The sequence below is a fragment of the Tursiops truncatus genome, chromosome 20 (assembly GCF_011762595.2).
Source record: "Tursiops truncatus isolate mTurTru1 chromosome 20, mTurTru1.mat.Y, whole genome shotgun sequence".
NCBI lineage: Eukaryota > Metazoa > Chordata > Mammalia > Artiodactyla > Delphinidae > Tursiops > Tursiops truncatus.
In genome coordinates, this window is record NC_047053.1 from 34,392,353 (window position 1) to 34,416,753 (window position 24,401).

At 55.1% G+C, this 24,401-nt stretch overlaps 1 protein-coding gene and 1 long non-coding RNA gene across 4 annotated transcripts in view; one reads left to right on the top strand and one right to left on the bottom strand.

The window, feature by feature from the left end:
* ITGA3 (integrin subunit alpha 3) overlaps positions 1 to 13,049 on the bottom strand; it is a 29,680-nt gene extending 16,631 nt beyond the window's left edge. The window contains exons 1-6 of one of the 3 annotated variants that reach the window (XM_033846742.2): positions 12,418 to 13,044; positions 5,074 to 5,201; positions 4,693 to 4,772; positions 2,305 to 2,554; positions 690 to 776; positions 121 to 328 (exon numbers count right to left, since the gene is read on the bottom strand). In XM_033846742.2, coding sequence (XP_033702633.1) covers positions 121 to 328; positions 690 to 776; positions 2,305 to 2,554; positions 4,693 to 4,772; positions 5,074 to 5,201; positions 12,418 to 12,623 — 959 coding nt within the window. In that variant the 5' untranslated portion in view covers positions 12,624 to 13,044. Of the gene's footprint in view, positions 1 to 120; positions 329 to 689; positions 777 to 2,304; positions 2,555 to 4,692; positions 4,773 to 5,073; positions 5,202 to 11,803; positions 11,823 to 12,417 lie in introns of those variants that run through there. The other 2 variants (XM_033846744.2, XM_033846743.2) reach the window with 2 other exon arrangements.
* Positions 13,050 to 13,248: 199 nt separating this feature from the next.
* On the top strand, positions 13,249 to 23,407 carry LOC141277408 (uncharacterized). The gene is made up of 3 exons (XR_012328781.1): positions 13,249 to 13,482; positions 14,283 to 16,356; positions 21,989 to 23,407. It is a non-coding gene; the product is annotated as an uncharacterized lncRNA (long non-coding RNA).
* Positions 23,408 to 24,401: the final 994 nt, after the last annotated feature.

A 24,401-nucleotide genomic window follows, 5' to 3' on the forward strand; every position in this document is an offset into this window, starting at 1 on the left:
CCTGCAAACAGCACGCAAAGAAATGCACAACGGCAAACCTCCATTTCTCTGCCCTGCTTTGGGCAAGCCCGCCCCCCTCACCATAATCCCGGCCCCAGAGAAACGTCCCTGGATTCTCACCCATCATTGTTCAGGTCTGCCAGGGCAATGGCACTGCCAAAATAGGCGCCCACCTGCCTGCCCTCCAGCACCTGCCTCCTCCGCAGGTCTCCACCCGCCTCCTGGCTCAGCAAAAAGACAGCGCCCACATGTCGGTGCCGAGGGGCACCCGTCACAATGGTGGTGCTCGTAGGGTGCAGGACGGCACTGCCCACCTGCATCGTGTAGCCTGGGAAGCGGGGAAGGTGGTCAATCAAGGCTCCAGTAAGTTTTGTCCCCTTCTACTCTGGACCCACCTCCCAATATCCCCCCATTATCTTCTGTTCCTCTATTCTAAGTTGGGCAAGAAGGTGGACCTTGGATGCCCAGCCCCCAGTCCTGCCTGCACACTGGACCGTGAGCTCCATGAGGGTCATGACTCTGCATCTTGGGGGCATATAGGTGGTGCTCAATAACTGCGTGCTCGCTGAATTAAATGCCACTAGTCGCACTGCACCCTGGCCTCACTCTTCCACCAGACACTGAAGGTGAGAGGGCCACTGAGCCCCTTTCCTCCTCTCCACCCAAAGGGCCACCACCACAGGACTCACCAATGTAGAGGTTGCCTTGGTCCGCTGGGTCCTTGTAACTATATTCGGATAAATCCCAGTCCTTCCGCTGAATCATGTAGCTGTTTCCTTCACAAGGATTTGAGGGGGGGAGTATAAGTCACGACTCCTTTCCTCCACTATGTCCAGGCCCCCCACCTCCAGATAAGGATAATAATAACCCCTTTTATTTGTGAGTACTTCGCCATTTGCAAATCACTTCCTCTTTATTTTAACAATTCTGTGAGGTAGAACGATGACCCCCATTTTGCAGATGAGAAAAGTGAGGCTCAGGGATGGAGAGCTAGTTGTCCAGCTGGAATCCAGTCATCCAGGCACCCAGATACTAGATGACATTTCCCTCACCCTAGACACCAAAGCCAGACTCCACACCATTATCTCCTCGTAATCCTGCCCCAGACTCGGGCTGCCTACCCCTACCCTGCTCCCCAGGGCTGCTGCTGGAGAGTACCTGTGGCCCTGCCAAGAGTCTACAGGAGCAAGGGGTGGGAGGTAAGACTAGCAGAGCGAGCAGAGGCCTCGGCCTCGGGCAAGCCCAGAGCGGTGACTACGCCCTGCGCTACCTGTGGGTCAAGAGGACGAAATAAATAAATCATTGGGATGTAACATAGAGCATAAGAAATATAGTCAATAATAACGTAATCACTTTGTATGGGGACAGATTGTTTCTTCACTTATAGGGGTGATCATCTTATAATGTATTTAAATGCTGAACCACTATGTTGTACACCTGAAACTAACAAAATATTGTATGTCGACTATACTGCGATGAAAAAAAGCAAAACAAGATTCTGGGCTCCCTCTGCCTGTTGATTCTGCAATAGTAGGTGCAGTAAGGGAAAAGCGGCCACTGTTGCTACAGCCTATGTGGTGGAGAGAGGCAGGTGGAGGGGGTGTGAGCCGTCAGACTCCTGAGAGGCAGTAGGTGGTGTGGCAGATACAAGCATGACTTTGGATACAAGGAAATCTCTGCAGCCCTCCCAAAAGACTGCCCTGTATGTACGGACATGAAAAGATGCCCACAGTTTATCGATGTGTGAAAAGGAAGTAGCAGAACAGTATGTTTAATGTGATTGTGTGTGTGTGTGTGTGTGTGTGTGTGTGTGTGTTAAGATACCTATATATTCTAAAATAAGTCTGGAAGGAGCCACAAGACACTTAGCAGCATACACTGGGAAATGGGACAAGGAAGACGGGGGAGAAGAAGGGCACTTTTCCTCTTTACTTTACTGTACCATTTAGTAGTTGTACCAGGAACGTGCTTTATTTTTTAAGTTTTTAAATGGTTAACCTGGAGTCAGATGGGCCTGCATCCAATACAAGTTTCAGAACTTACTGTTGATTTACTTCACCTCCCTGAGGCTCAGTTTTCTGTAAAATGAGTATAATAATACTCGTATTTTAAGATTAATTCAGAGAATAGGTGTAAAGCCTCTGGTACCTAGTAAGCACTTTAAAATAGCAGAGGTCGAGGTAGCTGCTGGTGTTGGCAAACGAATGCTCTCCTCTGCCCTCTCGTGTGGAGGCTCTGGCAGGCTGCCCTCGGGCCTAACGGGGTGGTGGCCTCTGCCCCCTTCCCTCCCCCCACGGTCCCCACCTTTCCAGTTGTAGGCACCAGGAGCGCCAAAGTACACAGTGTTTTGGGTGAAGCCGCCGCTGGCGCCCAGCTGACACATGCCGGTCTCCAGGTAGTCGGTGTTGCTGTTGCACATCTCGTTGTGGTAGGTCTGCCAGTCGTCCCTGGGGTCCAGCTCCAGGTCGTTGCCCCTCACATAGCACTTGCCCACCATGCGCCGCTGGTCCTCCGACCCCGACCACAACACCTGGGTGTAGCGGTGGGCACAGACCTGGGGACCCCAGCCCCCCCCAACGCACACAGCTGAGCCCGCGGCATGGACTCAGGAGCAGTGTCTCCACAGCCCTGTGCGCCTCTGGCTTTGCAGGAGGGGAGTGGAAAGAGGTCTCCCAGCTTTTCTTTCTTCCCACAGTGGTGCTTGGACCTGCATTGCCTTTCCAGAATTCAAAAACCTGCTCTGAAGGCTGAGAACACTTCTGGAAGGCCAGAAGGTACTGGAGTTGAGAGTGGCTGAGGGATCTTGGCAAAATGAAAAGGGAAAAGGATGAGAGAATGTGGGGTTCAGGCCCTTGGGTCTAAAAGGAGCTAGACACAGGGCTTCCCTGGTGGCGCAGTGGTTGAGAATCTGCCTGCCAATGCGGGGGACAAGGGTTCGAGCCCTGGTCTGGGAAGATCCCACATGCCGCGGAGCAACTGGGCCCGTGAGCCACAACTACTGAGCCTGCGCGTCTGGAGCCTGTGCTCCGCAACAAGAGGCCGCGACAGTGAGAGGCCCGCACACCGCGATGAAGAGTGGCCCCCGCTCGCCGCAACTAGAGAAAGCCCACGCACAGAAACGATGACCCAACACAGCCATAAATAAATAAGTAAAAAATAAATAAATAAAATTAAAAAAAATAATAATAAAAATAAATAAATAAATAAAAGGAGCTAGACACAGAGCAGGTTAGGAATTTGCGTCTCTGCTGTCCCCTGATGGCCTCGCCCTCTTAATGAAAGGTCAGTATTAGAATAACAACAACCACAGCAGCAGCGGCTGACACTTACTGAGTGCTGACTGTATGCCAGACACAAGTCTGAGCTCTTCACATATTCATTCTTTTAAGCCTCCTACCAGCCCTATGGAGTAGGGATAATTATCTTCCCCATTTTAGATAAGGAAACTGAGGCACAGAGAACTGAGAAACCTGCTTAAGATCTCACATCTAGAGAGAGGCAGGGGATGTTCAAACGAAGGCTGTCGGGGCTCCGGGGTCTGAGCTCCTAAGTGTCAGGCTGTGCTGCCTCTCTTGAAGCTTCTCCCTGCACATGGGAGGTGCTCCATGAAGAGTTATTGGACAAATCAATCAGAATAGGGTATTTGCAAAAACAGCCAGGGGCCAGGGGAAACCCAGAACCAGGCCTAGTTCTTGTTTGCTCGCCGTCTGTGTCCCCGTCCAGCTGTGAGCCAAACCCATGCTCGTACTGGCCTGAGCCTGTCCCGGGTAACTACAAGGTTTGTAGTGCGGGCTCCGTGCAGGGCACACAGGACGTGCTCACCAAAAACGGACTGAATGAATGGATGGGTGAGCAGAAAACTGCTGAAGGACCCAGGATCTAGAACTGACTTAAGTGGAAACCTGGACCCACACCATCCTTAACAAAAGACTAGAAAGGGTGTTTCAGTGAACTGGTCAAACCCAGAGCTTACGACAGTGTTCAGAGGTGACAGAAATCACAACGTGATCCAAAGGTGACGGCTATGGGGGTGACGGTTGACTGGAAAGGAGTGGGCTTTCTGGAATGATGTAAATATGCTATTTCTTTAGTGGGTGTTGGTTACACAGTTGTATAAACGCAGTTCAGTTGTCAAAACGCAACTGAAACAAAATTTGTACATTCCCTGTATGTAAATGTTACATGAATTTAAAGACGAAAAATAAATTGTCTATCTGGGACTCAGAAATTGAGGAGGTGACAGCTGACAGCAGGGAGGGGGCCCCCAAAGCCCAGCCGGGTGAGCTGGGGCAGCAGGGCTGTGCCTCTTCCACCAGCCGGCCTCCCCAGAAGGAGCGCGCCCAGGCCACACTGCCTAAGGCCCTCTCTGCCCTTTCCATCTCACAGTTCCCTCAGCTCATTCCTACGGAGGGTGAACACCCCCCCCCCGTGGTGGCGGGCAGTGGGTGCTTCAGACAGGACCCAGGCTGGCCCTTGGAGAGCGCCAGACACCCTCCCTACCCCCAGCCCCTGCTACAAGTGCAGGATGAAGGGACACACATGCCGTGGAGACGTACAGCCACAGAAATGGACATTTGCAAGGCACCAGCTCATGCGCAACGGACCCTTCTCCTGCCCTCTGCCTCCCTCCGAAGCTCCTGGGAGACGAAGGAGAGGGTTGGAGGGGGACACCGACGGCGAGCGCCCACTTACCAGGACTCTGCCCGCAGGGCCCTGGCTGGCCACAGTCACCCCGAGCCACATGTCCTCAATAATGTGATGGTCAGGGTCACCTGTGGGCATGGGAGGGGTCATGAGCCAGGGCACCTCACCCCACCCTCCCAGCATCAAGAGCACCCAGGGGGCAGGGGTTGGTCTCTCCCGGATCTTCCACTCCAGCAGGGCAGCCCTCCCTCCCCGCCTTCTCCAGCCCATCATAGTCCGAGCTCCACAAATCCCATCTGGTCCCACTCTAGGACTCCCTCTTCCCAGCCGGACAAGAAGGGACTGGAAGCTACCCGGGTGAGCCTTCTGTCTCTTCCAGTCATCCTCTCTGTGCCACGCCCTCCACCAGGCTCCTGTCCCCCTGCTCACTTTTCTCTGCAATGTCCATCCGTTCACAGTCGTTCTTGTGGGCAGTGAGTGGGCACAGGTACACAGCACCGGTCTGGTTGGTATAGCCATCAGGCACAGCAAGGTCCCGGGGGGCGCCAGCCAGGAGCCTGGGGGCAAGAAGGTAGGTAGACCCGGGCCCATAGTCCCCAAAGCCCGCTTCAAACAACTCACTGCTGAATGTGCGTGGGCCGGGCATCCGCTCTGTGCCAGGCTCTGCCATCGGGAGATGAATGGCTCCCCGCCCCTGCCCTCGAGGAGTGCCCAGGGTAGGGGAAGCCAGGCAAGGAGACAGACACCCGTGGTCAGTGCCTCATGAGAGGAAAGCAGGGAGCAAACCAGCCCAGACTCTGCGTGGGGGGCAATCAGGGAGGCCCACAGAAGAGGGGACCCTGGCCTGAGTCTGATGACCAGGGCTTACCAGGTGAAGAAGGGGAGGAGGGGCTCTGTAGGCCAAGGTCTGGCCTGTGCAAGAGCCGGGAAGCATGAGCAAGAGAGTGACTCAGGGACCTGCAAGGCCCTCGGTACAGCTGGAGGCCAGAAACACGGGGAGGGACAAGAGGCAGGGTGGGAAGGGCAGCCACGGAGGGATTTCAAGCAAGGGAGCGACATGGCCAGATCTGGGTTTTGGAAGAACTGTTTTGGCATCTGAGTGACATAATCAGATCTGGGTTTGGGAAGGAATGCTTGGCCTCTGAGATGAAGCCAGAGGGGAAGAGAGCAAGGCTGGAGGAGTCCTGGTCCTACCTCTTTGAGCCACATCTGAGGACTTAGATCCGGGGGCGGGCGCTGAAGAATGTGGGCAGGAAAGGACAACTGACCCTAAACCGGAGCTGGGTGAGCTGAGGTCAGCAGGGCCCTTATGTGACCTGGGCGATGTCTACTGTCCCCCCCCCACCCCTGTTGAGACAGACATATGAGGTACAGGGGTGGTGGCAGGGGAGCTGGGTACCTGACACTTTGGACAGTGTGGCCCCGGGGCAGAGTTCTTGCTGCTGGGCATGAGAATAGGGATGCGTGAGGACTAAAAATCACCTTGTCCCCAGCCTGCCTGGAACCCCTCTTTAGGGACACCAACTGCAAGTCTCTGCAAGGTTCTTAGGGCTCTAGCAGCCCTTCCCATACCAGAGAGGTGACTAGAGGAGAGGAAGGCGGTGATCAGCTTTGAAATATCATCTCAAAAGACAGTTCTTGGACCACCAGAATCAAAAATCCCTGCGATATTTGTTAAAAAGGCAGATTCCTCAGCCCATCACAGACAACCTGGATTGAATCTGGGGGTGGAGCCCTGGAACCTGCTTATTTAACATGCACCCCAAATATTCACACCACAGTTTGAGAACCCAGCTCTACCACCCCTTGCTCTCCCAGCATCATCTGTCTGCAGCCTCTGGACGTTCTGCCAAGACCACCTCGTCAGTCCTGCTGGACCCAGCCTCCTGGGTGGCAGGCATCTCCTAGGTAGGTACCCCTCCATCCGGCCCCAGCAGTGCTGTCACCTGAGGCGCCCAGCTCAGAACCTGGGCGCCAGGCCCCCTGCCAGAGTCTGCGCGTGCAGAGCAACAGCCCTGCCTGCAGCTCCTGCCTGGGACCTGAGAGTGAGGGCTGCCGGGAGTGGGCAGGGCAGGGCCCGGGCATGCCAGGGCCTGGGTGCCTCGGCCCACTGGGTGTCAGGAATGCGCTGCCTGGGGGTGCTGGGAAGGGGACTCTGCCTGCACCTCACACCTCAGCTCAGACCTCACCCTGGGGAAGGGTTCCTGGGGGCAGGGGTATAGCTTCTCTAAGCAGAGCAGGGCTGGGAGCTCCGGCAGGAAGGCTGGCAGGGGGCCAGTGTGGCAGCCAGGCCCTGCTAGTCACCCTCTGTCTGGGCTGGGTGGGGTGCCTAGCGAGTCCGCTGCCTGGCCACCCATAGGCATCCGCCCCCAGCCTGACAGGTGCGAGAGGGGAGCTGCTGCCTGTGGGAAAGGAATATCTCAGCCTTGGAGCTGAAGGGCCTGGTTCTAGGTCTGTTCTGCCTCAAGGGACAATTTCTTTTCCCTCTCTGAGCTGTGAGTGCCTCATCTGTAAAATGGGACAGCAGCTGTCCCACCACCCTCCAGGGTTGTTGGGGGAAAAAGTGGGTTCATTCTTTGAAAGGGCTTCCTGACTATGAAGCCAAGGCCAACGTGAGCACTGTCGTTCTGCTTTCTTGTGGCACCAGGACTGGCCCTAGCACACCCCCAGGCCTTGCTCCGGGGACCCAGGAATTTCTGCCCCACTGGGTTAGGGGACCTGAAGCACAGGCACAGAGCAGACTAGTTCAGGTGTTCAGATGGGGCAGAGGATCCACGGTCTAAGGCAATCAGTCAGGTGGGGGTGGGGCACTGGCAGCTAGTCATTCGACGGTGAGAGCCCAGATTTGGCTGGAGGTGGCAGCTGGGGGTTGGCTACAATGACCTTGAAGGGGTGGGTCCAGGCCTCAGTGGGCAAGGGGTCCCTGGAGAGCCCAGGTTGCATTCCAGGGCGGGCGATGCAAGGGAAGTGTTGCCGTGCCTACAGCTCTCTGGGCCCAAGTTGTCAGGGTGGGAGGTGGCTGAGGAACAGGGTGGCCACGCCCTCCCAGCTCCCTCATCTTAGAGGGAGTGGCCTGAGGGTCCCCGCCTCTTTGCCTCCTGTGGTACAGAGCAGGCAGAGCTGGGCATGAATAGCAATTGGATTGACATAAATCCCCTTACCACCTATACCCTCTCCACTCTCACCCCACACCAGCCTTGTGCCCATTGATGCGCGGTGGGGCAGGGTCCTAATCCCAGCACCCCCCCCCCAGCATCCCAGGCCCCTCCCTCCTCAGAGATTCCACAGAGAGCACCTCCCACCTCCCTGGAGTATTTTTAGCTCCTACTTGGCCTGCTTAGAGGCCCTTTAAGGCCCTCTGGCTCCCAGCCCAGGATCCAATGGGTCTACGGCCAGAGGGCTGGGAGTAGATGGGGGAAGGAGGGTGCACAGAGGGCCGGGTCCAGCTTCCTCCAGCCACAGTCAGGTGTGGGAAAATCCAGAGGGTGGGAAAGCTCTTACTGGTATGTAAATGAATGTAAGTTACTATGCAAATGAGCACATTGCTCCTGCTGTTGGATCTGGTCCAGATCAAAGAGTCGAGAAGCTGATCCCTCTGAAACCACCACTGAGGTCACCCTCCCAGCAGCAGCCAGAAGTGGGATGCTAAGTGGAAGGCTGTGCCCAGCCCTGGGAGCAAGGAGGAAAGGAGACTGGACTGCCTCCTTCCTGGAGTCAGGCTGGCCTGGGTGGGAGCAGGTGTCTTTCCAGGAGGTAGGGAGATGAATAAAATGACCTCGCAAGGGCTTTCAAACAGCTGCCTCTTCACCCTATCCTCAGGCTCCGGCCAGACAGCCCCTCCTGGCCTTTGTGGAGGCCCCTGAGCCCCAAGTTGTGGAGAAGCACTTTCTCACTCCTGCCCCATCACTCTTCCTGGGGCAGTTCAAAGCTAATGAACAGCCAGGTAGAAAGCAGTGGAATCACAGGAGGCAGGGGAATGGGGCCCAGGGGTGTCAGGGCACCAGGCTGGCTCACCCCAGAGAAGAAGGCCCCCTGAGGGATATTGGGGTGGGGTGATGCTCAGAGAAACAGCCTGTAGGATTCAACTTCCCAGACTCCTCACCTCAGGAAGGCACTGGGGTAGCCCCAGTGGAAAGACTTCAGTTAACAATGAGGGTCCAGCGGGCCCCCATGCCTTACTCCTTAGGCCAGGAAGCCAGTTGGGGAGGGGGCCCACTCCAGCTCTGAGCCCTGGGGTGGGTTGGGGGCAGCTCTCAGATGCCTGGATCCCAGCTCTGTGCCAATCCTCCTGACTGAGTTAGCCATGTCCCCAGAGGCTTCTCCTGCGGTCGCTGAAACTGCAGTCCTCTCCATCCCCGCCTTACTTCTCCTTACGCTGCCCCCCAGCTCCCTTTCCCCTCTGGTGACGCAGCCCTAGAATCAGAGCAACAAGCCGGAGAAAGCGAGAGAATGAGAGAGGACAGGAGAAAGAGGCCTTGCTCAAGCCTCCAACAATAAAGAACAAGGCTGTTTTTCTCATTTCTTCTCCCTTTCCCTGGCTCCTTAGTATTTTTCCACATTGATCCCTTAGGGCATTCTTCATGTCATTTAACCTCAATCTCCCTTGCTGTTACCGCCATCCTCTTCTTTCTTTGTTTAGTTCTGACCAAGCCCCTTTCACTTCACTTTCTACAAGATCAGGCTTCCCTTACCTCCTGCCCAGTTTTAAGCTCTCTGGCTTGGCCTGGTCATTGGAGACAGCCAGAGAAAAAGGACACTACGCATCCCCGCCTTCTGCTTGCAGCCACAGCTGCTATGCCCATTTCCTCTGGCACGAGCCTTGGAGGCTGCCAGGTGCCTACCCTGCCCAGGGAAACATGTTTTAGGAGAGCAAGTAAGCCTAGTTCCTGCCTACCTCAGGTATGACCTCATCTTCCAGGAGCTGCAGCCACCCCCGCCCCAGGCATCCCAGACACCCTCATTTCCAGGCAAGAGCCCCAGAGGTATGTCCCATAGCCCACAAGGTCAGGCCGGACCAGGACACCTGGATTCCCAGGAGGGAATGACAGAACAGGTGCTGGGGGAAGGGGGGGAGGTCAGTGACCATCTCCCCGAGGAAGAGTCCCTCTGCTCACCCAGGGGTCCTCATGTATCTCACCAAGAAGCCCAGAGAACCTTGGCTCCCTGTCCTGCTCCTGACCCCTCACTCCAGAGGCTGCGAAATTGGGACTGGGGTTGCAGTAAGCCTCCGATGTTGTGGGCATGGAACCTCAGTCTAGAGATGAAGGTGATGGGGAACAAAGACACACCTGGGTTTTTAACCATTCCTGGAATAAGGCCATCTTTGAGAACATAACGAAAGCTATGCTCTCCCCTCCTCCAGGCCCCAGAACAAGGCACACACACGCAAGATTTTGCACACACTTTCCAGGATCCCTGCATCTCCTGAAAACCTTCAGTGAACTTCAGGCTAAGACTTCGCTCAGGATCATGAACCCTCCCCCTTTTCCAAAGGGACTTTGAAGCTAACAAAACCGCCACTTGACTTGCTGGATGCCCTGGGCTGTGCACTCAGGCAGCTGTTTACATCTGGCTATACAGCTGGCTGTAGCTCAGCCCAGCTGGCCCAGCTGATTCTCCCAAAGGGTCACGGGGCAGAATTCAGTGAGATGAGGAGATGACCCAAGATGCAGAACCACCCCTGGAAAAGTCTGAGGATACCCAAGTGAGTCCCCCAGAACGCTATCTAGACTACCTGCCTCTCCGAGATTCATTAGTTTTAGAAACTTCTGGGCTCCTGGCAGGCCTAATGCCATCTCTAGCTGCCCAGGAAGAAAAGTGGGACCCCTCTGCTCAGCCCTCTTGGGTGAGGTCCTTGGTTAGTGAGGGCGCATCCAGGTCCCAGCTTCAGCACAAGAGCCCTCAGCTGCCCCTGGGCGAAGAAGGCAGATGCAGAGCATTTTACACAAATTATCTCATTAAAAGCCCACCGTCACCCCATGAAGAAGGCGTGTGGCTCCCCTCCCCCTGACGTGTAAGATAATTAAGACTCAGGTATTAGTGACAGATTCAAGACAGGAAACTGGCAATGGGACTCGGAAGCCTCTTCTTTCTCCACAGTGCCAAGTTGCCAACAGAGGCAGGAAGGAGTACATAGATCCAGACCCAACCTCTCCTTGGGGAAAACTGGCCCAGAGAAGAGAAATATCCTGCTTAAGGTCACACAGCGAAAAAAAAAGGGGGGGTGTGTGTGATTACAGAAGCTATGATTTACTCCAGCTTTCCATTATTTACCCTTGCTTTTCTGATATTCTCTTTACACTCCATTGCCTCATATCATGCAGATTCAGCACTGAAAATCGGAAAATCTTTTTCTGGGCTGGGGCAGAAAGAGCACCAACATAGAAACGTGTGCTGATGATCACTTAGGGTCTCCAAAAGATGGAAGAGTGGCTAAGGCCAGACCGCAGCTGCTAGGGCCAGGCTGGGAAGGGTGTGGTGGCCCTAGCCTCTGCAGAAGCTAGATGGAATTGAGGCCAAGTAGGTAGGTGGCCTGGGCAGGGGCTGGACCAGGAGGGCAGGGAACAAGGCTGGGGCAGTCTGAACTTTGGACATTGCAACTTCCTCAAGTTTCTGCAGGTTCCAGCCAGAGTTGAGAAAGGTTTCAACACACCCTTTATCCGACCACGTCCTCTTGCTCAGCAGGGTTTGACATCTCGGTAGGTCAACCAGAAGGGCTACTGCCCAAAGAGGGCCTGCCTGTCCCGTCCTAACAACCTTCCCTCCCGTGGCAGCCTCACCTTCCCCAGCGGCCTCTTCCCCTAACTGCCAACCTCAGCACGCTGAGCCCATGCAGAGAAACTTCTCAAACTTGGACATGCCCCACTGGGCATGACTAAGGGGGGCGGGGGTGGCAACCCAAGCAGCTGGATGCGCTCCTTCCCCTCTCTCCCCTCTGCCTAGCTCTTTCTCCTCCTTCTTGCAGCTGTTGGGGAAGGAGAACAGAAGAAAGAGAAAAACACTATTTCCCTCCTGAGACCAAAACAAACACACTCAGGGTTGAAGATTCAACATGAATCCATGGAATGCGAGGAGGACGTCTGGTGGGAGGGCATCACTGCTGGGGGTGGGGGTAGGTTGCAGAAGACCAAGCAGGAGTTGGGACAGCAGCTCCTCTCACTTCTACTTCTGCATCCTCAAGGGGTCAGAAGGAGCGCCTGGACAGCTCCAAACGCCCAGACTCGCCCATCACTTCACTCTCCAACCGCCAAGCAGTTGAGAAGGCCCTTCAGTGTGGTTCTGCAGAGGGTGTGGCTGGCGGGCCGCTGACTATGTGCGAGGTGGGGGCGGGCTTAAATGCATGTCCCCGTAGGTTCTTCCCAGGAAAGGGGAAAGGTGTTTATCTTGCAGTTTTCCCCAGTTCCCAGCCCTGGAGAGAAGAGGCATTCGGTATACTAAGCACCCAGTTCACTGAATGGGAGGGGGGTCAGGAAACGGGGACCCCACTTCTACTCTCAAGAGAGGTTTAAAGGCCTGAGGGGCTGAGTCTAGACAGGTTCTGGCCGGGTCAGCACTTGCCAATAATTACTGCCCCCCATCCCACACCCAATCCCTTTACTTCCCGCCAAGCCTCGGCAGCAGAAGGGCTGCCTAGGTCTCCGCTCCCTTAATCGTCGCTCCCCAGAGCTGGAGGCCTGCGAGCCTGGAAGCCAGCTGGCCCAGGGCTTGGACTCCACTCGGGATCCGCACCCTGTTCACACACTCTCCCATCCCACCCCGGCCAGTTTCACTTACAGGTAACGCTGCTGCCGCTCCGTCTGCCGATGGAGGGCGACCGAGTAGCCGAAGAGGCTGCCCGGGTTCCCGGCCTCCTTCACCACCAGGAATCGGGTGTCCAGGTTGAAGGCGGAGGCGACGCGGTCGCTGGCGGCCACCATCAAGGCGAGCGCGCAGAACATCGGGCGTAGGACGCGGGCGGCGCGGCTGGGGCCGGGGCCCATGGCTGCGGACGGGAGCCGGGGCCCGGGCGAGAGCGCGTGAGAGCGTGGAGCTGGGAGTGAGGACCTGTTCACCTGCTCCCCCGCGCCACCGGAGAACACTCTGGCGTCCGCTTAGTTGAGCCCCGAAGCGCTGATCAGTTTCTGGCCCCCAGCCCTGGCCAGTTTCACGTCCGCTCACGGTCTGAGCTCTCAGATTCCCCTCTGAGGTCCGCGGGTCTGTTCTCCCGCCTGCACTGTCCCGGGTCACCACCCCCCTGCCCCGGGCACCCTGCCCCCCAACTCGTGCCGGCCGCGCCCACTTGGCCGCACTGTCGCCTCCGATCCGGGCTCGGCAGCGGATCTGGGCAGGCAGACCTGTCGACAGCAAGGAGGACGGGAAGGAGGGGTCCCACCGCGCGCGCCCCGCCTCTCCACGCCCAGCCCCGCACCTCCCCACCTTGCGCGCCCAGCCGGGGCTAGGCTTTCCTTCCGGGGAAAGAGACAAGGTCCCGGCTCGGCCGCCTCCTCTTAAAGGGGCAGCACCGCCCCTCCCTCTCCATCCTCCCTAACCCGGCTCCGCCCTCTCCCCCAAACACCTGTCCGGAGCCCCCGAAGGCTTGGATTACCCCTCCCCGCCCCTTGTTTCTCCCGAGAAGCGTCGCCTCCCGAGCAAGATGGATTGGACGGGCGGGGCCGGGGGTGGGATTTGTCCCGCTGCTTTGCTGCGGAGGCTACAGCCGCTGGAAAGGCCGTTCCGGACGCGGCCACCTCTGTGGGTCCGGCTGGAGAGCCCCGGCGTTGGCGCATCTGGGAGCCGACATCCGCAAGCCACTGGCTGGAATGCCCTCGCCTCCGCCGCGCTGTGAGCCCCTGAGAGAAGGTTAGCGGTCTCTGGGCGTTCTTCCTCGTACGCAGCCCTTCACCGTCCTTGTCAAGATTTCTTTCTCTTGCCCACTCGCTCCCACCCACCCCGATCCGAGCTGGGAATGGTGGCTCAACAAAATCAGACAGATATTTAGCATTGGTAATAACCAAGTATCGCTAACTGTAATTAGCAACAAGACAGCGTTTTCCCCAAAGGGCTGCGCCTTCTGATATCTATTTTGTATCATGGATGTCCGGTAGATGTGGAAAGAAGTCCCTTCTCTTTAGAGTGTCTGCGTGGCCAGGGAGCTGGGCCCAGACTGGACCCATTTCTCATCCACCCTTGCCTTCAGGGCCCAGCCCAGCAGAATTCCAAAGGCCCCCTCCAACCACGCAGGCTCCAACCGAGCGTTTGGAGACGGCGGGGGACTCCAGCCCCCACTGGTGTGTAGTGGGTGGCGCCAAGGTGGAGGAGTTAGGTGGGCGAGGCCCAAAGGCCTGGTTATCCGCAGAAGAATCGAACTGAAAGGGAACTTAAAGAGATCACTCTGTATTTTCTTGAGTCTGACTAAGATTTCCCTTATTGCAGCACAAAGACCCATTTTTCCCCTGACCATTCTTTTTTCTAGGCTAAAGGAGCTTTCTTATTTTGGTCCAGGAGTTCAGTTCTCAGCTCTTACTTCCTTGAAATTCATTTTAGAGCCCCTATCTCTGAGAGTTTATGATAATAAGAAAACCACCATATAGTAGTGCTTGTGCAGCAGAAACTATGCTAAGTGCTTTACATTTTTTTTTTTTTTTTTTTTTTTTTTTGAGGTACGCGGGCCTCTCACTGTTGTGGCCTCTCCCGTTGCAGAGCACAGGCTCTGGATGCACAGGCTCAGCGGCCATGGCTCACAGGCCCAGCCGCTCTGCGGCATGTGGGATCCTCCCGGACCGGGGCACGAACCCATGTCCCCTGCATCGGCAGGCGGACTCTCAACCACTGTGCCACCAGGGAAGCCCACAAATATTATTAAATTAAATTCTCACAGCAATCTTTGAGGTGTTATCTCTGTTTTAAGATGAGAAAACTGAGGCTCAAGGAGGTTAAGCAACTTGAAGGCTATGCAACTCGGATTTTAATCCTGTGTTATCTGAGCCGCCCTTCTTGACCACTTATGCTAATAATTAACATTTGTACCATACTCAGGGCAGATCTAGGTTTTGTGGGGCCTTGAAGCTGGTACAATTTGGAGCCCTCTTTAAGGAAAAAGATAAAGAATTAGGAGCACAAAATTAGATTCAAAGAATTTGGAGTACAGAATTAGATTCAGAGCCTGGGAAGGGACTCGAGATGAACTTGTGCTTATGAATCCTTTCACCTGCAGACTCTCATATTCTCCTGGCCTCATTTGACTCCTCATTTGACTTGAGGAACATGGATGTCCAAGGTCACGCAGCTCATGGGAGGTAGAGCTAGGACTGGAGGCCACTGGCCACAGCTGTGTCTTTAAGAGACAAACTCCAGATGTTGGTCAGAAAGCCAGACATGCCTAAACAAAAGCAGCTGTGATAGCAGCGTTCTCTGCGGTGTTTGGGGAGAGGACACTCATCCCTGTCTGCCCTTGGAGCAGCATTTGTTCCCAAGCTTTGACTCTCAGAGCTGCCCAGCCTCTCTCCATGGTCTGCTTTGCGGCCCAGAGTCTCCAGGGGTTAGGACATGTGGGGCCAAGGAACAGGAAGCTGACCTGGATGGAAGTTGAACAGTTACCTCGCTCTCCTTCCAGCTGGCTGCCGGGTCCTCCACCTCATTCTTAGAGAAGGAGGAAGCAGACAGGGCCAGGAGCCCAGGGGCCAGGGTGGACACTCAGTGTGGACAGGGGCCCCACCTGAAACAGCTTTGAGAGTCCTGTGATGACAGATGGGCTCCATGCCAGGTGTTATCTCTTCGGCCATCCCAAACAGGAATGACCAGCATGTCCGATCCCAGGGCTGGGAGCAGGAAAGGGATGAGGGATGGTTTTTCCACTCTGGGGAGTGTCCAGAGGGAATGTGGGAGTGGGAGCACGGGTGCCTGGTAGGGGGAGGGCCCAAGCTAAGGAATGTGGGGGAGTGTCAGACAGATCTGGGGGAGATGGAATGGGAATGGAGGGATGAAGGGACTGGAGGGGTCTCTGGGCTGGAGAGATGCAGAAAGAGAAATCCCCAGTTCATGCCAAAGGTCCAGAATCCTCTGATGTAAGTGACATTATCATCCACAGCCTCATCTCATCCCTCAGTTGACCGATGCCAACCCTTCCCAGTAGAGAAGGGACCCACCTAGAAATGTAAACAAGGAGAATAACATGTGTAATGAGGAGTCTGAGCCCAGTTTTTTGTTTTTTGTTTTTTGTTTTTTTTTTTTTTTGCGTTATGTGGGCCTCTCACTGTCGTGGCCTCTCTCGTTGCGGAGCACAGGCTCCGGACGTGCTGGCTCAGCGGCCACGGCTTATGGGCCCAGCCACTCCGCGGCATGTGGGATCTTCCCGGACCGGGGCACGAACCCGTGTCCCCTGCATCGGCAGGTGGACTCTCAACCACTGCGCCACCAGGGAAGCCCTGAGCCCAGTTTTTGATGTTTGACTGCTGACACCTTTTAAGCCGTCCCCGCTCCCTCTTCCCCTTGTGCCTCCCACCTGGACAAGCTCATAGCTTGGTAATAAAAAAAAAAGAAAGCCTGGGTGCTGTGCTGCCTCCTTTGGCGTCCATGGGAGATTCGAACCGTGCAAGCCACTTTCCTCACAAATGCTCACCTGGCCTCACTCCCTCACCACAGTAAAAACCCAGGCCAATCTCCTTTCCTCGCTCTCTCAAGCCATTTTGGACCTGTTTGAGAAGCCAGCCCTGCTCCTGCAGAGACCTCAGTTATGTAAGTAATAAACCTTTTCATTCCCTCTTAGTGTGTGTGTGGCATCATCAGTCTTGACATTGAACCAAATCTTGGATGGGGTCCATCTGCCTCTGTGGGCAAACATGACAACATACAAACTGTGGGTTCTGCTGTAGAGTCAGGGAGGCTTCCTGGAGGAGGAGTATCTGGACAAGTGAGAAGGAAAGGATTATTAGCAAGAGGGAGCCTCAAGAGAAGAACGCAGAAGAGTTGGGGCCTAACTTGGGGTGCAGTTTTCCCAGTTGTAACATGACAACGTCATATTCTGTAAAGGTACCTTCCATTTATTCAGTGCCTGCTGTGTTCATACCAGCCTTCCTCTGCTGCTCCCCCCCGACACACACAACACTTCCCCCCCTCCCCATCTCCCTCTTCCAGAGCCCCAGAGCACACCACTTGCTCACTCACTTCTCATAGGAAGGTCAGTGCAGAGATGGAGAGATATGGATGGAGTGGAACTGTGGTTCCACGAGGGCTGGATGCAGGCTGTCTTCTGCCCTCTCACCTTGCGCAAGTTCCTTTCCTCCTCCAGGCCTCGGTTTCCCCATCTATGAAACGAAAGGCTGGAAGGAATCCCTTATTATTCCTCACCTGGCATCCCTTGTGTCCCAAGGCTCCTAATATTCCTTGAACTAAATGGACCAAATCTCAGCTGTGGAACTAAGACTCAGGTCTCTATCTCTGACATGAATTGAAAATGCAAATTACTGGGGAGGGAGGGAGGAGCAGTGAAGCATGAATGGGTTTATCAGATTTCCTTTCTCCTGTGCCCCAGATGTGGGGGAGGAAAGACATCCAGGCCAGGCAACTTCTCTGGCTCAGAATCTGTCAGTTTCAAGCATTCCGTGACAACCTGCTATGTACTGGCACAGAGCTGAGAAGCCTCAGGGGTTCAAAGATGAACGAGGGCTTCTTCAGGAGGCCAGGGTTTCATCCCGGCCTCACGTTCTGAAAGCTCTCAAATTTAAACATTGCATTATGTTTCAGGGCTGGTGATTATGGAGCAATGGGGGTGTTAGAAAGAACATTTTGGCTACAGCGTGACGCTGGCATTGCCAAGACGAACTGGGCTGGGGAGCAGGAAGGGGCTGCTGTAATCATTTAGGCAATGGGTGAAGTGGGCTGAGCAGGGGCAGGGGCAGAGGGAGGGAGGGAGAGAGTGAGTGAGAAGGACCCAGGGCGCTGATTTGACTTGGACTTCAGGTACATGTGTGGTGGGGTACGCAGCGGGTGGGGGAGGGAAAGAGCAGAGGGGTTCCAGGGATAAATGGGCAGTGACCCCCACAGGGGCCTGGCGAGCAGGCTGCAGACATCAGGAAACTTCCCTGCTGGCCCACCCCTTTGTCTTTCTAGTTCCTTCAACCCTCTCCATGGTCCCCTTGCTGCCCGCCACGGCCTGGCCTTGCTGCACAAGCCCTGCCCTCCTGGCTGGGAGATTAGGACTCTATAGCATTCTCTACCTCATGCCAAGGTGGCCTCTTCAAGTTTGGGAGGCCACGGGGACCCACCTGGTAGCCCCAGCTGAGCTGAGTCACCAGCCCCCTAGGGCCTTGCCATTTCTTGGGGAGATGCCTTCTTATTGGCAGGGTTCTTATTGGCCAGGTGGGAAATCTGGACAGGTGGGGGGCTTCATCTGCCTCCTCCACACACTCCTACTAACTTCCTAGAGCTACTGCTAAGGGTGGAGGGCCATGTGTGGTTGTCTATGGAGCACTCCTATATACATGTTGATGGGAACATGTATCTGTGCACACGGTCCCTTGCACATTCACACCTGTTTGCCTGTGTGACTATGTGTCTCTGAATGTTTTATGAACATCTGAATTCAGAAGGGAAGCTTACATTTATTGAGCACCTACTGTGTGTCCCGCCCTTTATGTATGTTATCTTCTAATAACCTTATGAGGTGGAGATGTCTCCCACTTTACAGCTGAAAATACTGAGATGCCCAAGGTGCAAGAGGTGTGAATATCTCCTCCAGGCACCCTGCTTCCCCCATCCCCCAGTCATCTTGGCTGCCTTCTGTTCTTCCAGGACACACACAGCTTAGAAGTCACATCCTTGAGATAAGTCACCTGTCTGCTCTCTCTGGAGTAGGGATTCTGCCCTTGGGTTGTCTTGGTCCCTTCTACCTCCCCAACCTGGTTTCAGCCCCCTCATCTCACTGAAACCTTATCCACTTGGGAACCAGCCTCCTCTGGGGGGCATGCCCGGTAGTAGTCTTTGGTCCTTTGCCCCTGACCTCTCTGGGGTGGCAGCAGTGACCCTGTTGACTGACCTCTGCACCTTCTCTTGGCCCTCCTCCCGCACTATCTCTGCCCAGCACCCTCACCCCCTTGCGAGATTCCTCAGCCCACCCCGGGCTGCTGTTCGTGCTCGTCCCTCTGCCTCCCCAGATCACCCTTTGTGCATTACCATCCTCCCCCATGCTGATGACCCCCACCCAAGCACCTCCAGGCTCCAGCCTTGATGTTCAACCCTTGCCAGTCACCTCCAGCTGGCCACCCACAGGCTTCCCAGATTCTGAGCGTCCGGAACGGGCTCAGCACCTCCCCATTGTCCCCACAGCCTGCTCCCCTGTAACAGCCTCTGTCGCAGCGCCTTGCCCCTGGCAGGATTCCACAGACACGCCAGGGCTGGTCCGTGCCACTTGCTGATACCTCTGCCTCCCTACACCCCCTCGTTCACTTGGGAAATATCCACTTGTTCTTTGAATTCTTTCATGAATTTTCACTTCCTTCCCTCACCCCTGCCCCCTGCACCCCTGTGTACACGCACACACACACACACACACACACACACATACACACACACACACACACAGATGTAATCACTCGTGCATCTTCCAGACCTTGCACTGACTTGTAGGCTGGGCTCATGGTATGATTAGAGACTGATAGGGCCGTGACCTTGGACAAGTCCCTTCACCTCTTAGTCTCAGTTTCCTCACTATAAATTGGACACACATACCAGACTCACAGGTTTGTTGAAAAACAGCAGAACTGGGACCCAGAAGTCGCTCACTAAGTACTCGCTGTACTCACTGTCCATTACATCTGTATTTCCAGCACCCATGACAGTCCCTCACACACAGTAGGTCTTCAACCACTGCACGTCTGGCTGAATTCAGTTGGTCCCATACTGTTTATGGCCCTAAAAAAGTGAACCTGGTAGAGGTGAGTGAGAGGCCAGCTCTGTCTCATAAATACCCTCTCGCTCTCCTCCCCTCCCCTCCCCCACCGCAGGATCCTGTTGGGACAAACGTCTTGGCTCAGTGGGTTGAAAAGGAAAGTCAGAATTCTGAGGCATGAATTGCTGTGCCCACTGACTCACTTCCTCCTCCCCGCCCGCTCCGGACGGGCCAGGGCCCTGAGTAACGCAGGTTGTAGCCTCCTCCCAGCTCTCGCCCCTCATCCCAGCACCGCCCCGTCCCCAACCAGCCCCTCACTTGGGACCTCACCCCTGAGCGGCCAGCGGCAAGAAGGGCAGTGGGGCGAGTTGCCGCTGATTTGAAATCTGCTTGCAAGTTTCAGTGAGCTAAAGAGTAGATTACAAGGCAGACGGAGCGGGGAGGTGCAAGCCTGCTCTAGGGACCCAGAGTCTGATGTGCAAGGCAGGGCACCCTTCTGGACTCTGATCTGGGAGACAGCAGACGTTCCTCCTCCTCATGGCCCTCTCCTTTCCTGCCGGGATCACAGAAATTCTCACCACTGGGCAACCTTTTTGTGGCTTAGGGCCTGTTTCCTGAAGGTTGCTATTAAAAGGCGGGGAGCCCTACCTGGCAGGGATGGGGCAGGATGTTACAGCATCACACACAGAAACCAGGGCCCTGGGGTATAAAATGACGCAGGCAGCCATGAAGGTGGGAGTGGTGGTGGCAGGGAGGAAATGGTGCTGGGGGAAGAGCTGGGACAAAGAATGATTTAGTGGGGAGTGGGCGGGGCAGGCAGGGGTTCCAGACAGGCCCTGGCACTGCCCTCTTTGCTTAACTGTTACCATGATGAGGGCAATGATGGAGATTTCAGTTTCCTGTAAAACAATCCCCCAGGGGCTTGGCCTTTTCTCTCTGGGGGATCGTCCTGGGCATCAGGGACTCATCTGAGGTAAAGAGTCAGATGGGGCTTGGAGGATGTGAAGGCCACTCCCGAAGTGGCTGAACTGCTCTGGACCACGCCCCCGACAGGTATAGCTCTGCGATGGGTGAGAGCACAGTCCACCACGGCTGCTGAGAAGGGAACTTACGAGTGGAGTGTGGGGAGGTGGGGGGCACTGAGATGCAGTAGGTAGGACACTGGGCAGTAATCACAAGTACAGCTGGCTGTAAGGGACACGCTCAGGAAAGCACTAGAGCCTGGAGTTTGGGCTTCAGCTTGCTGGCCTTGGCACTGAAGGGAAGTGATGGGTTCATGCCTTGGAGTAAGCAGACAGCCTTTGTGGATTCAAAAGCTTCCTCTGGTTGGGAGTCAGGGAGACCCATCTGGGGCTGATGTGGAGAGAGAAGTGAGAAGGGGTGAGGGGCTGCCTTACTGTAGAGATGTAGGTGGACTGTCAAGATATTTGGACGAGGAGTGTGGGCAGGAGTTGGTGGCTATGGGATGCAGGGCACACGGGAGAAGTCAGCAGTAAGGACAGCCAGCGAGTCGGGGACCTCTAGGGCCTCCTACGTGGAGGTGCAGGTCTGGCTGGCAATCTGCCCGAGGCCCCAGGGCAGGGCTAGAGATAGACACGGAGGCCAGAGGCCAGGAGGGACTCCAAGGTTTGTACCCCAAACCCAGGCTTTTCCCCAAGAGCACCAGCCTGAGCTCTGCTGTTGATCAGGCCAGTGGTCAGCCAGGCCCACCACAAACTCACTGAAGACAACCCCTGCGGTCCCAACCCCCGCAGGCCTCTCACCACCTGCACCCTGGGCTCCGGCCCCTCAGCTCTGCCCTGCCTTCCTTTTGACCCCCTGTTGTTCTAGCTCTCTTGGTGACCCCATTTGTAACCCCAGAAGCCCCACCTCATTCATTCCATGCCCACCCTCCTCTCTGCACCCACAGACACCCTGAGAAGACCTCAGAGTACTGCACACCCACCCTCGCCGCCAGTGGGCAAACATGGTCTGGGGCCTGGCCTCACCTTAGGGAACAGGGCCCCCACCCCAGTGCCATTAGCCTCGAACCCACCTCTGGTCAGCTCTGAGCCTCAGTTTATTTACAAAGAGGTGATGATCATGCCCACCTCTAGGGACTGTTGGGAGGCTGAGATCATACCCAGGGAGCACCTGGCATCGGGCTACCCACCATATCTTTCCCTTCTCTCCCCTTAGACAATTGTCACCTGGCCCCAGGAGGCCCTCCTCCTCTCCTCTGATCTGACTCCACTTAAAACACTACCTTGGGTGCCTTGCAGAACCAAACCCGGAGCCCAGATCCTCAGCCGGGGCCTTGAGGTCCTCCATGACCGTCCTGTTCACCTTCTGCCCTTGCCCGCTGCACTCCCGTCCTCCCCACACAGCCCCAACTGCCAGGCAGATCTTCATCCCCCAAACGCCTGCTCGCCCCCTTCTTTTTTTTTTTTTTTTTTTTTGCGGTACGTGGGCCTCTCACTGTTGTGGCCCCTCCCGTTGCAGAGCACAGGCTCCGGACGCACAGGCTCAGCGGCCATGGCTCACGGGCCCAGCCACTCCGCGGCATGTGGGATCTTCCCGGACCGGGGCACGAACCTGTGTCCCCTGCATCGGCAGGCGGACTCTCAACCACTGCGCCACCAGGGAAGCCCTCGCCCCCTTCTTGAGGCCTTTGCCTGCAAGCAGTGCTCCTACTTCTTCCTGCCCATGAACAACTCCTCTTCCTTCAAGGCCAGCTGAAACCCATCATCTTCCCAGACTCCCTGGATCTCAGTGGATGTTTTCTGCTCCAGCATAACCCTGTTTCTCCCTCTGATAGAGCATTTGTCACATTTGGCCAGATGTCACTTATTCACTTGAGCAAAGTTGCTTAAGTTCTTTGTGCCTCAGTTTCTATGTCTGTAAAATTGAGTTTAAAATTGCACCCTAAGCATAGAGTCATTGTGGAGAGTAAAAGAATTTGCACAATGACTATCACATAGTAATAGCTCAACAAAATTTATTTTTCATTGCAATGGGTGTGGGGGTGGCAGTGGCTATCTCTCCCCCTATAGCTCAATACTCCAGGAAAAGTAAGCTCAGACTCCCCTCTCTCTCCACCCTGCCAATAGCTCCTACCACAGTGCTCTGCTTGAAGTCGAGGTCAAGGATGTACATTGAATTGAACTGGTCCATTGAAAAACTCATGAAGCTCCCTGTGGATCCCCTTCAGCCCCATTCCCTATGAGACATGGATACGTCTATGTGAGAGAAATGGACACTTGAGAGCTCATGGAGAGATCAGCACCTGGAGAGTCCCATCATAGCACCTCCATCACGCAGGAGCCCAACTGGCCTTCCCCAGGGCTCAGACTGGGACCCCAACACAGGGATGGGGAGACAGGGGAAAGAGGGCATCCTGGAAGACTTCCTGGAGGAGGAAAGTGGGAAGAGCTAGGCTGAGAAAAGAGATAACATTTTGTATTGGGAGTCTCATTGTGCCAGGCGCCTTATGTATATTATGTCTTTTATTCTTCATGACAAACCTGTGAGGTCAGTCCCATTGTCCCCTTTTCCAGAAGAGGAAACAAAGACTTAGACTGGCAAAGTGACAGGCCCAAGGTCATGCAGCTGGTGGAGGGAGCAAGATTCTCATCCAGGTCTGTTGGGCTTTGAGGGATTGCCTATCCGAGAGATGGCTGAAATTGAGGATGGTGGGAGAATTCCAGTCCCAGGCCAGCTGCCCACTCAGCCAGGGAGGTTATGGGTGGGGCGGAAACAACCACCGGAAGTCAGGGACACGCAGCAAACAAGGGTGCCAGGAAAAGAACTGGAGCTGGGGCCCTTCCTCCCGGCCAGCTCTGTGCCCCTGACTGCCTGCCATCTCCCATTCTCAGCGCTTCCTCCAAGGGAACAGGGAAAGCTGGGTCGGAGCCCAGGGAATGGCCCTTGAAACCCTGGAGGAACCCTGCCAGGCCTAAGCCCCATTGTCCCCGGGGAGAGAGACAGGGCAGGGTCCCAGGGGTCTTGTTCTGTTTGTCTCAGATGGGGCTCAGACTGGGGCCTGGCACAGGCAAGGAACTCAATAAACGTATGTTGAATGGAGACACAGCAGGCATGGCATCAAAGCTACCAGCAGGAGGTAGAGACCTCGTCCTGACATGGTTTCTGCCCCACCTTGTGACCCTGGGTGAGTCACAGAGCCTGTTATCCTGGAGTGTACCCCACATTCCAGGAAGCCTGAGGCCCTTCCAGCTCTGACAATGCAGTTCTATTCATTCTTTTACTCATTTGCTAACTTGGTATTTCAGCAAACTACATAGTAGAGTTCAGTAAATATATTTTGGTACCAATGAAGTAGTGGGCAGAGTGGGGGTGATAAACGAAGGCTGATTGGAGGGCAGTGATTAGTTGGAGCAGGGCCTCTGGAGGCAGACGGTCTGGGTTTAAATTCTCCCTCCATCACTTGCTAACTGTGCAACCTTGGGCAGTTTACTTACCCATGTTGAACTTCGATTCCCTCACCTATAAAATGAGGATAATAGGCGTATATACGTCATAGGGTTAGTGTAAGCGTTAAATGAGATAATACTACGAATAAAGCGCTTAGGAAAGTGGTACCTAGCAAGTGCTCATAAATGTTAGCTATTATTATCCCTTAGAGGATGAGTGAATTTCAGTAGGAAAAGGTGGATGGTGTGTGTGAATGTGATAGTGGTTGGATGCAGTGTTAGAACAGTATATACTAAGGCCTGGAGGCAGAAAAACCCAGTGCAAGTCTAAGGAACAGCAAGAGGCCAGTTGGGGGCAGATGGTGAGAGGTCTTGGCTAGGCTAAGAAACTTGGACCTGATCATATAGGTTGGCAATTCCCAATTGGTGTTCCCTGAAGCACCAGGGTTCCATGAGATGCTACTGGAGGTTTTGTAAATATACAA